This window comes from Eubalaena glacialis, chromosome 9 (genome assembly GCF_028564815.1).
Source record: "Eubalaena glacialis isolate mEubGla1 chromosome 9, mEubGla1.1.hap2.+ XY, whole genome shotgun sequence".
NCBI lineage: Eukaryota > Metazoa > Chordata > Mammalia > Artiodactyla > Balaenidae > Eubalaena > Eubalaena glacialis.
This window is the reverse complement of record NC_083724.1, coordinates 109,444,572-109,458,819: the sequence shown is the minus strand read 5'-3', so window position 1 is coordinate 109,458,819 and position 14,248 is coordinate 109,444,572. Positions and strand designations below refer to the sequence as shown.

The window sequence follows — 14,248 nt, the reverse complement described above, 5'->3', positions numbered from 1 at the left end:
AAAAAAGGCCCGAAGTGAGAACAGCCAGAGGGCAGGCTGCAGCCTAAAGGGGAGAATGGTGGGGGGGAGGCTCTGGAACGGGGGGAGGGGCTTACATTTGGTAAAAAGTCGACCACACTAGGGTTTGGGTCACCCAGGTGACTCTGAGAATCTCCACAGAGAACTGAGAAGAAATCTCATGCTCCCCCATCCCCATCGCCCCCCATCTCCACCCTGAGCATCTCTCTCGAGGGGAAGGAGCACTGGCTGCACCAGAAGGGCTCAGTGGAAAGGTGGCCAGGGCACAGTTAGGTGTTGGCAGAATCACTGAGGAGCCGCGCTAATCACCATCATTAAGGCTATAAAACCCCACACCTAGGGGCCGCAGGACTCCCTGGCATGGCCCCGGGGCCCTGAGCTGTGGCACAAAACCAGGGCCCCAGCTCCAGTGCCTTTCATCTGAGCATCTCTCAGTCCTGCACAAACAGTAATTAGCACCCGCCCCCCGGGGATCACCTCATGATCCCACAGACACTGAGCAGAGGGGAGAAGGGAGGGAAGGGGGAGGAAGAGAAAGAGGGAAACTAAGGCTCTCCCACTGGCCCAGGGTGGTGGGCTGAGTCCGGTCGAGGCTGGGGGAAGTAGCTGCCTCAGAATCAGGCAGTCCAGCCTCCTCCGGCCCTTCCTTGCCCTTCTGGCTGCTCAGGCAGCCGTTGGCCGAGTATTCTGAAGGCCCCAAAGAGAACCCGAGAGGATGGGCAAGCAGTGAGGACGGTCAGCCCCGCCCTAGATCTGACCAGACCCCACAGGCCCCAGAGGTGCATCCTGGGCCCAGCCTGGGGGCACAGATGGTGAGAGTGGGGCAGCCCTTCTGGAAGGGTCCTGTCAGGCTCTCCAGAGATCAGGGAGTCCATCCCTCGCCACCAGGCCACCCTCAGCAATGTCTGCACCTGTCCTCTCTCCCCAGACCCCCAAGGCACCATTCCAAACCCCACGGCCCGTTCTGGCAGCGTCCCCCAGGACAGCCAGCCAGCTTCTTCCTCTTCCATCCTACTCCCTCCGAGAGAAAGAACTCAGCAGAGCCCACCTGGACTAAGTGTGATGGCGTGGCCTCCTGCTGCCCCAGGAGTAACCCTTGTCTGTGCCTGTCTCTTATTTTCAGGGCGCTGACATGAAGAAAGGGAAGATTCAGGGCCAGGAGTTATCACGTGAGTAAGACCCTCCAGCGCCCCTTCCCCCAGCCAGGGCAATGAAGGTGATCACAAGAATCATAGCAATACAACTTTATGTGGACGCTTCACAGTGTGCAAAGCGCTCAGCCAAGAGTTTACTTGGACGTTCTGATCCTATCTTCACAACTGCCTTTTAAGGTCACTGCCATCAATATCTCCATTTTAAAGAGAAGGAAACTGAGGCACAGAACCACCTGCCCCATGTCACAAAACCAGTAAGGGATGGAGCCCACAGTAACCTGCAGGGCTCTGCTGGGAGAGAACCCAGAACCAGAACCGCCCCCCCTCCATGGGATTGGCAAGTAGCTCTCTTCCCTCTGCCCCATCTCTCGTTCCCCTGCCCCAGTCCCACCGTGTGGCTGCGAGTGGCTGCGTGGACCTCCCTTTTCTCTGATGCCCTTCCCACCCCCATTCTCACCATCAGCTCCCCACCTCCCCTCCCTCTGGGATCCTGCCAGCAAGGGCATGCCCTCCACTCAACTTGAAGGGGATGCTCAGGTGGTGAGCTGGCCTCTGGCAAAGGGTTGAGCAAGAAAAACCAACCGAGCATCATGGTTCCGTAAAGCAACGCGGACTCGGGCACCAGATGGGCCTGGATTCAAAGCCCAGCTCCACCACTGACCGTCGGCCTGACTTCACCTCTCAGAGCCTCAGTTTCCTCATCCAGAAAACGGCCATGACACCCACCTTACCAAGTTGTGGTGAAGATTAGGGAGATGTCACAGGGAAAGCACTTAGCCAGGACCTGGCCCTGAGACATGGCTCAACAAGTGTGTCCCCCTTCCCTTTCTCCTCATGCCTCTCATCCCTACATTTGGAGGGAGACCTCTTCAGGAAAGCCCTAGTAAGACGGGGTTGCGTCTCTATCTCCCCCGAGGATACATCCTCAGTTGCATAGAACCACTGAGTTCCCTCACTGGTTGGCAGTGTTTGTAAAAAAGCATCAGTTTACCCGCATGTACACACGCGCTGACAGAGACCCTCCAAAACAGCCTCAGCTCCCATGCCCATCGGCTCCGCCAACACCTGCCCCCACCCCAGCGTAGACCCCAATTCACACAAATTCACATGACTCCTGGCACACCCTGTGCTGTTCTCATTCTGTGGGCGTGCACACACACACACACACACACACACACACACATACATCTGCTCTGCAATGCAAAAACCCAGGGAGAAATGAATAGTCAGGAATTCCCCTGGCTGTGGGCACTCCGGAGGCCCCAGTGGCCAGAAGTGCACCACGAGGAACGTTTCCACAGCTTTGAGCAGCAAGTGGCTCTTGTCTAACGATCAGGAGAGGGAGGCGGCCACAGTGTACCAATACTCCCTCCCCCCAGCATCCTCCTTGCAAACACTTCATCCCCACCCACCCCCAGGAAGATGCTTGGCTCCTTGCAAAGGGAGATGAAGGGAGCAAAGGGGAGGAGGAAGAGGCCCACACTCTTGGAAGGAGGCCCAGCTGGAATGGCCCGCAAGAGTCAGCCTGCAAAACCCCAAGGCCCTGCATAGACTTGGGGGAAGGATGAGAGATGTCCGCACCCCGCTTCCCCCCCGAAAAAGAGTACCTCCCGCACAAAGAGCGAAAGGAAGGGAGATACGCATTCTCCTCCGGAAGAGCCTGAGTCGGCTCCCGGTGCCCCGAGCACCCAGATCCTACAGCTTCCACGATCAAACCTTTGAACCGAGTCCCACCCACCCCCGTAACCACTTCCAGATCCTCCGGATCCAGCCAAGAAATTGGCTTCTTTGGGGATTGAGTTCATAAGGAAATGCTGAAAAAATAAATAAAAATCCCCTGCCAAAAACACTCGCAAAGGAAGATGAGTTTCTCTTGAGGGAGGACATCCATCAGGACAGACTAAAGTAAAAAGAGGACAACGCCAACACCCTCTGGCCCAGAAAGGCCCAAGAGCCCGGCCAGCACCCAAGACCTTCAACCAGCCCACACCTCTTCCTCCCGCCACCCCAGATGATGTGCTTCTTAAATGAAGCTGCTGAAGATGAGATCCTGCCAAAGATAAATCTTAATGGTTTGCAGTGGGTGGGCCCCCAGCTGGGACCCCAGGAGGGGTCCATGAAAAGGACCAAGAATGATTCTCTTTCCCCCTACCCAGAATAGCCAGGAACCCCTGGGTACTGTGGGATGTGGAGCCCACCCTCTCTCGTTTTTCTACCCACAGCCTACCAGCCTCCTTCCCCACCAGCACAAAGTGGCTTCCATCGCTACCAGTTCTTCGTCTATCTTCAGGAAGGAAAGACCATCTCTCTCCTTCCTAAAGAAAACAAAACTCGAGGTAAGGCCTTCCCATCCTTCAAAGCCAGGATGAATTCTGGGGTGGAAGTGGATGCTTCGTGCATTCATGGGGAAGTCAGGACCTTGACCGTACCCATGAGCCTTGGAGGCGGAGTCAAAGGGTGGTGTTTCTTGAGAATAAACCGGGATGAGTGTCTTCAAAGAGATGTTGGCATCAGATATGTTCTCCCCCTAGAAGCAAGTTCCATCATCCTAGATGGTGGCTTTAGTGGGGTGGGTGGATCTATAAGGCAGGGTCCCAAAGGGAGTAACTGGAGCCTAAGAGAGAAGCATCTCCCCCAGTAGTTTCAAATGGCATGTGCAGGCAGCTACCCCACACCACTTCTGCAGGTAATTGTACCCCATAGTTGAGTCTGATCTGGGCAAGAGGGCCATGGAATGCCACCCTGCCGGTCTGTCTTCATTGGTCGTTAATTGCTCTGTGCCATCTCAGTGGTGGGGCGAAGACTTCCCTGGCCATGCCCCCTCCACTGGCTTCTCTGAACAGCCCTCCCGGCACTCTCCAGAGGACCCATTTCCCATAGCTTCCCAATGGCTAACCCAGTCTGCTTGGCCTTGGTCCTTCTACCACCAGAGCTGGGGAGCTGGGGAGCCCAGGACACCTGGCTCCTGCAATGCCGATGCCACAGGTGACTCACCTGACCCTGTGTGGGCCATGCCCCCTCTCTGAGCCTTAGGTTTCTCTTCAGGAAAGTGGGAAATATAGTAACCCCTATGCACTCTACGACCCACCCCGCCTCCCTCCCCCCAGATAAGGGAAGGAAGAGAATGTGGAATGCACAAATGCCAACTTGGGAGCACACAGGGCACATCCCCCAGGCTGACAGGAGGGTGGGTGGGTGTCATCAGCCATTTCCTCTTACCCAGTGACCCTAACCAACCTCCACCCACTGGGAAGTCGGAGAAGGTACTGTTACAAGCCTACTGCCCCAGGCCCCGGAGGATAGGAGGGGAGCATGGAGCCCTTCAGATGTGCTGAGCAGGGGCCACCAATCACAGGAGGCTCTGGACTGCCCTAGAAGCGGAGTTGGTGCAACATTTCCACTGGAGAACCTTTCCCCAGGTGCCCCCAGCACCTTGCCAATCTGTAAATCTGTTTAAATGTCTCTGCCAAAGACACCCTTTCAAGTCTGGATACAAAGAGAGAACGGAAAGAAAAACGTATCTTGCCCAGGCGAACATCAATTTCTCCAATTCCCTGGGTCCCCGTCTCATCATGAAGCCCCTTCTGGCAGTCCAAGCACTGTGATCTCCGGGGGCTGGAAACTAGCACCTCAGCCCACGATGCTTCGCCACACGTGTGGGAGTCGCATAAACTAGGGCAGTACCTCCGAGCACCACGTTAAATGTCAGGGTCACAACAGTCCCCTGAAGGCGCCTCTACAGGACCGAGGGCTGGATGGAGGGGGGAAGGAGAGTTAGGTGATGCTTGGAGGAGCAGTGAAAGGGGCAGAGGAGGAAAAGGCGTGTGTGCACCAGAGGCCTTTTCCACCCCTGCCATGGTTCGTCCTCCCGAGCCATGGGTGCTTTTCCTATGATATCAGCAGCAGGCAGGGGAGCTGGAAACCCATCGGGCCTGAAACTCATTATTAGTCCCTGTGGATTTTCGCCCAAACTACGGTTTGCCGTGCACTCCCACGGCCACCCCCCTTGCATCTACATGAAAACTTAGGAACCGGACTTGCCCCTGGGCAGAGTCCCTTTGGCTTCCATGCTGTTTCGTTCGCTGCCAGAAATGGAGATGATAAAATTATTCTCGCAGATGAAAGCTCTGGCTGGGGTTCCAGCCATACCACATGACGCCTTCCATGTGCCCCGTACTAAGGGCTTTGGAGAGAACACAATCCAGGGCACAGGGAAAGTTCTCTGCCTTCAAGGGGCTTACAGTCTCCTTTGGAAACACTTAAATAATGATGCAGAGCAGCGTATAATTCAGCACTTAATTGTGTGTTTCTGGCTGTACGGACAACTGGAGATCATGTGGACTTAGGGACAGTCCTGTCCCTTCCCAGGATCCCTTTCCCTCCAGGATGACACACCCTCTTCAGCCAGGAAGAGTGAAAGGTATTTTACTGCAAGGTGAGGAAATGTTGATTTCCAGTCTCTAGCTAGTGATTTGACTTTTAAGCAAGTCAGCTAATGTCTCTGGGCCTCAGGTTCCTCATCTAGAAAATGAGGGGTTGGATCTAGATGATCTACAAATCCATATGGTCCTGAGGCTACTTGGAGGAGGCCGGGTGTGGGCCATGTCCTGGAGAAGGAAGACATTTGAATCCTTGAGTGAAGGAAAAAGGGAGCTCTGGGCTGGGGAAACTGCAGAGGCAAAGATTGTTTTAAAAAGTGAGAAGGAGGCCCCCTGTGATGGTTATGAAAGGAGAAAGTGGGAGAAGGCTGTGGAGGATCTCAGAAGCTCGGCACAGGTGTGACTTTGGTGGGTGCCCTGGAGAGCTGCTGGAGATTGCCCATGGGAGAAGTAACATGCAAAAGCCACTCTTTAGAGATGACGGCGCTGGAGTGGTAGGCAGGATGGACCAGAGCGAGAGGACAGGAGGCCCCCAGAGGCCTAGAGACGTGTGGTGTGGATGAACCCAAGGGGCGACTGTAACAGCAGAAGCGGCCTATGCGCAATAGCGGAATTCCAAAGGCCTTGGCGGTCTCTGAAGCACCTGCCCTCTCCTGCTCCTCTCACAGGCTCACAAAACACCCTGTTGTATGCTTTTCTCTCTTCTGTATTTCTTTACATTTTTCTCTTGCCTGGGTCCCACTTCCACCATGAGACTAGAGAGATTCCTTAAGGGAAGAGCTCACCTCTGTCTTGTCTTTTGGTTTTTTTTAGTATTTATTTATTTATGTATTTATTTTTGGCTGTGTCGAGTCTTAGTTGTGGCACGCGGAATCTTTCATTGCGGCGCGCAGGCTCTTCGTTGCGGCGCGAGGGCTTCTCTCTAGTTGTGGCACACGGACTCCCTGACCAGGGATCGAACCCGCGTCCCCTGCACTGGAAGGCGGATTCTTTACCACTGGACCACCAGGGAAGTCCCCGAGCTCACCTCTGGTCTTACGTTCCCTTTTTTGCCACCTGTTTCTGGGCTCAGCCCACTATGGGCTTTTTTTTTTTTTTAAAGATTTTTTTGATGTGGACCATTTTTAAAGTCTTTATTGAATTTGTTACAATATTGCTTCTGTTTTGTTTTCTGGTTTTTTGTCCCCCAGGCATGTGGGATCTTAGCTCCCCGACCAGGGATCGAACCCGCACCCCCTGCACTAGAAGGTGAAGCCTTAACCACTGGACCGCCAGGGAGGTCCCCCATTGTGGACTTTGAATCAATGAGTGTGTTTGTATAGGGGATATACCCACGTACGCCCATTCACACACACACACACGGATCTGCACATTCTCACACCCTACATTCACAAACACACCTCACGTTCAAGTTCCTTTAACACCTGCATAGGCAGCCGCTTCTGTGAGCACCGTGCCCGCAAATGACGATTTCGGTGTCCACACCCTCCCTGTCCCAACACCAAGCCAGCGGGGCCACGCACACCCAGCCTCTCCGCCAACCTGCCCTGCCCCTCCTGGACCTGCCCCTTGCCCGACCGTGTGGGGTGGGCAGCACAGCAGCCACCTTCCCCCCGGGCAAAGGAGGAGACCGGAGCCCAGAACAGTGAGTGGCTTGGCCGACCAAGGGTCTGCAGTTAATAGCAAGTTCACTTCCTTCTACTTTCCAGGGCAAGGCTCTTTGCAGCCGTTCACCCACATTCCCTCTCCCCCAACCCCGATCACCAGACTTCTGGGCCCTGGTGTGGGGACCAAGAGGGAGCAAAGCCATGCCGCTGCCTTGGGTGTCCTCGGCGATGCACCCACACACCCGTCCCCTGGAGGAGGGCTGTGGCCCAGCGCCGCATGGGGACCACAGGTCCCGGGAGCTGTGGTCTGTGCCATGCTACGTCTCAGCCGCCTCGCCCAGGGGGGTCACGAGCCGGCGTCGCACTGCTCAAGGGCGAGCCAGGGGAATCCGCTCCGTGCCACAGCTCAATCCACAAGCCTTTCCGAGGCCGTGAGTGAGCCCGGAACCGTGCCACAGAGCCAGGGGAGCTAACAGGCCACGCCAGGCTCGGTCTCGCCTCACCAGGCTGGCCTCGGGGACCTGCAGAGGGACTGCTCCTTGCAGAATGGGATGGGGGGGGCGGGCAGAGGAGGGTCCCTGGGCTCTGGACCAGGCAGCCAGAATCCGCTACCCAGCACCACAGGCAGCTGAACTGAACAGCTTCTGGGCGAGCCACCCACCCACAGGGGTCAGAGAGGAGGGACAGGCGGAGACTTGCCACACAGCGGGGTTGAAGTCCTGCTTGTGGCATCTAAAGGCCTGCGGGGCACTGTGGGTGATTGAGATAAGGGGCGCCGTGGGGAAATGTTTGAAAGCACGGGCCGAGGGCATGAAGGCAGCCGAGCTCCAAGCAGCGTCAACAATAGGAGGCATCATGCGGAGGGACTGAGGCTGGGAGGAAATCCACCAGGCCTGGTGGCAGTGAGGGGAGACACAGTGCAGGCCAAGCAGCAGGGAAGGGGGCCCTGCCTGGAGACCAGCCCAACCCAAACACACACAACACACACAGACACAAACACACACAGCCCACTGCCAAACAGCCCCTCTCCCGCCCCCCATGACCTCCCATGGTGGTTCACCTGGCCAGGCCCCAGGAGCCCCGGGGCCCAGCCCCTGAGTCACTGTGTGGGCTTGTGTCAGGCAGCTCTCTTCTGACTCCGAAGCGCCCCACCCACCTGGCAGAGCGGGTAGGACTGTGGGCCTGGCAGCGGCCCAGATGGGGCCATCCTGGGCAACTCTCAGACAGGCGCCCTGGCTAGGAACCGCCTGCCATCTCCACAGGCCCCAGGCAGCCCTCTTCCAGAACATGCCCCAGTCGAGCCCAACATCAACTGCCCAAAGCTGTATTGAACAGATCATCGGGAAACCACAGATAATCCCCAAATTTCACCCGCAACTCCAGCCAGCCGTCACCACCACCAAATGCTGGAATTGATAACTGGGGGCTAAATGGATTGTTTCGAGTCTCCACTCTTCTCGCTCCCTTCCCCACCCCTGCCCCAAGCCACAGGGCGGAGGGAGGAGGCCTGGGTGATCCACTTACTGGATAGTTAGGAATTGCACTTCCGCTCTCCAGCTCTCCTGGGTTCCCCTCTCCAGAGGAGCCGGGGGTAACCCCTCTCCACCTCGGAAAATCCCCCTGGCATCCCCCCCCTCTCACTCCCGCCAAAGTCAAAGTGGTCCCCTCGGCCCCAAGCCTCTCAAGCCAGCGGGATCAGCCCCTCAGCAAATATTCTCCAGAAGTAATTGGATGTGATGGAACGAGGGCTTTTCCGCTCCTGAGTGGAAGTCTCTGGATGTCATTTAATGGCACAAAAAATAAAAGGCTCGGGCCTCCCGCCCACCACCGCCAGGACATCATTAATCTCAGCAGAAAGGCATCAGCACTCCCATCACCGCAGCCAGCCCCACGAAGAGCCAGACAAATTACAGACCTGAGCCGAGCGCTCAGTGGGACGCTTATTAGGCTGGTGTTCAATTTTTATCTTTTCTTCAGGGCCACTGTCCCCTGCCAGGAAGCACTTGTGTCCCTGCACAGGGGGAGGGCAGGGGGAGGGCAGGGAGAGGCCAGGGAAGAGCGTGGCTGCCTTGGTTAGACGCAGTTCCCGGCCTGGGGTGACAGGGCGGCTCCAAGCCAGGTGCCAGGCACCGTGAGTCCCAGCAGAGGCTGAGGGGGCCCATCTGAAGCCTTAGAACCCCACCCCTTGTTCCCAGCCCACCGAAATGGGGGCCTCCCTCCCAGCGAGAGGGGGACACTTGAGGGCCCACTGAGGACCAGATGACAAGTCAGATGGGAGCAAGGACACAAGGGAACGCTGTCCTGTGCTGTTGGAAGTCTTAAGAGCAGGCCTGCTGGAGAGACTCCAGGACCACTGCTGGGATAGGACCTCGTCTGCCAGGGCTGCACCCTGTGCTGCTGGCTGAGGCCACCCTGCGAAGGCCTAGCTTGTTATTAGTCCGTTGTTAATCGTCCTATATTATAAACTCGTAGAGGGCAGGAGTGGCGCCTGGATAAAGCCACCCTCCCCCACGCCTGGCAGACCCCGGAAGCAGCTGTCAGTGTTGGGGGGCCTGGATCCCAGGGTCTGAGATTTCCCTCCAGCTCAGAGCTTCTGAATTCTAGCCCAGGTGCTGTCTACCCAGTTCTCCCAGATCCTGGGGTGGCTGGGGGTTGCTAGACTGGGTGTAGCATCCCTTTCTCAGTCTCTTGGCTGCCTCTTAACCCCGATAGGCCCGATGGGGGTGGTCCAGCCCATGTGCTGAGCCACTCCCAAGCAGTGGTAAGCCAGCCCCACAGACTTGGGAGGCTGGGGGTGAAGAGATGAACTGTCAGGAGATGCCCCAGGGCCATTCCCGAACATTCCAGCCTTGCAGTCCCCAGGACTCAAACTCAGAGGATGAGTCTCTATGAAGCCCCTCTCCCAGTTGTGGATGACAGGGGTCATTCACCCCCTCCCAGTGTCTCGTAGAGATCAGGCTCAGAACACCCCCTCCCCACGGCTTTAGACGAGGTGACCTAACCTTCCCTGCTCCCCGCCTCCGGGCCCAGGTCTGGAACATCTCTAACCTCTAACATCTTCCACATCAGTCCCGACCAGTAAGTGAGCAAATGGCCTCTGCGTATGGTTTAGCTGGATGGAAGCAGCATCCCCTAGGGTTGTGCAGGGACCCACTTGCACATCATATGCGGCAACCCCACCCTGAGGAGCCCAGGCCTCTGTGTTCCAGCCACTGGCTCAGGAGACACCCTGCTCCTTTCTCCCTGTGGCCGGAGGCCTCCTGCCACAGAGACCTTTGAAGTGGACTCACCACCCCTGCCCTCATCCCAGGAAGAGCCCATCCAGGGTGGGTCCAGGGTCCAAGGGGAGTGGCCCGAGCACAGGCAGCAGTGCCGCCCTCTTCCTGCATGGCAGCAGCCCCCCTGCAGCCCAGGGAACCGAGCAGTGCCATACAGGATGGGGCTTTCCACAGAAAGCGGTGACCGCAGAAGCCACAGCCTCCAAACTCCTCATCTCTCCCCACACAGCCCTGAGGGCCTGACTCACCCCTCTTCCTTCTAGAACTTGCACAGGGTCAGTTCCTCTTGCCCTCTGTGGCAGGAAACGGAGGTGTAAGGAGTCACAGCCAAGCCAGGGGAGGAGGCCGCAGAGGCTAGCAGCCAGGCGGCACTGGGCCCCCCTCTCCTGAGCGATGGGGCGGGTTTGCGGAGCTGCCCAAGAAGCCCAAGGACCCCAGCGTTGTCGGAAATGGGACCCGGAAGGAGCTGCAAGGCCCCCAGGGCACTCCTAGCTCAATCAAGAGAGCAGACTGCTGGGAGAGGGGAGCAAGGTCTCCCTGGGTGCAGGGGATTTCTTTCCGTCAACTTGCTCTGATCTCGTGATGAGTTTCAATTCCCTCCCGGCCACCCGGTTCCTTCCTGCCCTGCTCCGTGGGGAAGGCTCCCTTGTCCCCGTGCCCGCCATGCACCAGTTCACCCATGACCTTTTCCCTGGTGTGCAGGCACACACACACGCACATATACAAGCATGAACACACACGTGTGCACACACATACACACACACACACTTTCCCAGGGTCATGTTACTACAATTCTTTTCCAGCCCGCTGGGTGCCCTGGGTGCAAAAGCCATAGCCAGGCGAGTATCTGCTCCCTCCTTTCTCCCTCCCTCCCTCTCATCCTAGTGGAAAACCCCCAGCATTGGGTCCTACAGCCCAGCAGCAGCCCATCCCATGCAGCCCTTCTCCCAAGAGAACTCCCGAAGCATCTATTTTCTAGGCCCTCAAAGGCCCAATTTGAATGCACAATCACATTCACAATTACAGCCAGATAAGACTTGAGGGAACCCGTAGAGGTCCTCTCCCCCATCCGTGCCCCTCAGAAGCTTCCTCACCAGAACCTGGTCCTGTTTCCCAAACCCTGGGCCTCAGGCACCCTCAGCACCACCATCCCATCTGTGCACTAGGAATAAAAATAGTCTCCCCTCGTGAGGATTAAATGAATATGTGTAGAGTTCCTAGAACTGTGCCTGGCACATGGGAAGCACTATATCAGTGTTATTGCTATTATTATTATTATTATCATTGTTTTGTTTCTTTGGTTTAAAAATTGTCCTCTCCTTGAGACCATCTTTGAAATGCAAACAGCTGGGGGCATGGCGGGGGGGTGGCAGGTAGAGGGGACCTGCCTTCTTCATTGCTAAAAATGGAGGTGGGTGCAGACCAAGGACCACAGTTGGGTAAAAGGGCAGCTCAGGGAGGAATCTAGGCTGCCGGCCCCTCACCTCCTGCTCTCCGTGTGTTAGAGATTACTGTTCTCCATTGGTTCAGGCTATATCAGCCACTGTCTAGCTCTGCTCCAGGCAGGCTCTAGCCCTAGTACTCCCTCCAGCCAGGGAAGGCTGCTAGATTTTAGGGGAAAAAAACTGGGGGGCGGGCAGTGATGGTGGTAAATAAATAAATAAATAAATAAATACAGGATGCCCAATTCAATTTGCTAGTATAAGTATGGCCCAGGCAATATGTGGGACATACTTACACTAACAGTATTCGTTGCTCCTCTGAAATTCAAGTTGAACTGGGCAACCTGTATTTTATCTGGCAACCATCCACCGAGGGTGCCTGAGGCCCAGGGTTTGGGAACCAAGAGCATGGAAATATGCCTCTGACCACCTCCCTCAGCCTCTCCCCCATGCCTGGGCCCTCGCTCTCCCTGCCCTGCTGCTAGGCCTGTTCACACTTGTCCCAGAAGATGCACCTCCCCCTATGCCCCTGTGTTCTCTCCCCCTGAGGAGGCCCCCTCTGACCTGGGCACCCACTGGACTTCCCCAGGGTCCAGGCCGGGAACGTCTCGCCCACACTCCACTCCCCTCCGGGATCCAGGTCCTCAGGGCAGGGAGAAGCAGCCTGGCCATATGCCCTGCCTCTCACCTCTGCCACAGCCAGGGAAGGAACCCTGTCGCACAAGGTCTCCTGGGACTCCGGGGGAGGTGGCCGGGCTTCTGGGGAGGAGATTGGAAGAACGGCATAGACACTTCTGCCGAGCTCAGCCCCGGCAACTGGGCTGACCAGGTATGAAGAAAAGAAGCATTCAGGCCTCAGTCAGGAGAGCCTGCAGGAAAAGAGGGGTGGGTGGAGAAAGTGGGCAGCCAACCTGACTGGGCATTTCCTTTCTGCGTACGAGTGAGAAGGCAGAGTTCTGCCAAATAAAGGCCTGGAGAAACCGACCAAAGGCCATCCCCGTTGTCCTCCAGAAAGCGTCCTTCCCAGACGCTGCTAACATCCAGAGGCTGCCCCTGCAGCCAGGAGCCAGAGGGCACCCCCAGGCATCTGCTGCCCTCAGACCAATGGCCACGGCCGCCTCCTGCTCTCTCCGCTCTCCAGAGCTGGCCTCCCTCTCAGGCCCCTTCCAGCTCCGAAGTCCACGGTTCTCTCTCACTACTTCCCTGTGGTCTGTTTGTCCTTCCAGGCTCTTGGAAAATGGACAGATTTCTGAGCCGCTTCCACCTGGGCGAACCTGAAGCCAGCACCCAGTTCATGACCCAAAATTACCAGGACACGTTAAATCACCAGGCTCCGGGAGGAAGCAGTGAGCCCGAGGACAAACCTGAACCGAGATAGCTGCCCGCCAGACCTCAGGCTTCACGTTGCAGGTGTGTGCATAGTGCTTACCACCCATGGTCTGTGTATGGAACCCACTCCGGGTATGGAACCCTTTTTCTTCTGAATAAAAAAAAAAAAATCATCCAGCGCTTAATGGTTGGATGTTCTGTTTCCAAACCTGTCCTCCTTCTAAAACCAAGAGGAGGAAACCAATTGATTTACAGCACTGGGGCCTGGGGCATTCCTGTATATGCAAGTGGTGGTGGAGGGGGGAAGTGGGGTGGGAAGGATGGACACACGGGGCGGGGGGGGGGGGAATCTCTAGCCCTGAACGATCACTGAGGCACCGTGTGACCTTGAGCAAGTCACTTATCCTCTCTAAAATTCTGCTTCCTCAGTTGTGAAATTGAGGGAGGAAGAAGAGGCAGGGGGTGGTTGGTTTATCACCGTGGTCCTTTCCAGCTCTGACATTCATTTAACAAACATTGTCAGCACCTGGTATGTGCCTGACCTCCTGCCAGGTGCTTGGGGTTACATGTATGACCAGGGCAGGCCCAACAGGAGGCTTGCTTCTTGGAGCTTCCAGACTACTACGGGAGGGCAAACTTTATCAGATGACCACAAGCAAATTCCAGCAAATGTGGCAAGTGTTATAAGGTGTAAAGGCGACGCGCTTTGTGATGGGGGGTGGGGGGTGGTAAAGGCTCAAAAAGCCCTCTTCTTGGGCTTCGCTGGTGGCGCAGGGGTTAAGAATCCGCCTGCCAATACAGGAGACACGGGTTCGAGCCCTGGTCTGGGAAGATCCCACATGCCACGGAGCAACTAAGCCCGTGCGTCACAACTACTGAGCCTGTGCTCTAGAGCCCGCGAGCCACAACTACTGAAACCCCTGCGCCTAGAGCCAATGCTCCACAACAAGAGAAGCCACAGCAATGAGAAGCCCGCGCACCGCAACAAGGAGTGGCCCCCGCTCGCCACTACTAGAGAAAGCCCGCACGCAGCAACGAAGA

General features: G+C 56.6%; 1 protein-coding gene across 1 annotated transcript in view; it reads left to right on the top strand.

Annotated features, from left to right (window-relative positions):
- Positions 1-13,370, top strand: part of PEBP4 (phosphatidylethanolamine binding protein 4) — a 257,677-nt gene extending 244,307 nt beyond the window's left edge. The window contains exons 6-8 of the mRNA XM_061200697.1: positions 1,142-1,187; positions 3,395-3,508; positions 13,105-13,370. Coding sequence (XP_061056680.1) covers positions 1,142-1,187; positions 3,395-3,508; positions 13,105-13,256 — 312 coding nt within the window. The 3' untranslated portion in view covers positions 13,257-13,370. The remainder of the gene's footprint in view (positions 1-1,141; positions 1,188-3,394; positions 3,509-13,104) is intronic.
- The last annotated feature ends 878 nt before the right edge of the window (positions 13,371-14,248 follow it).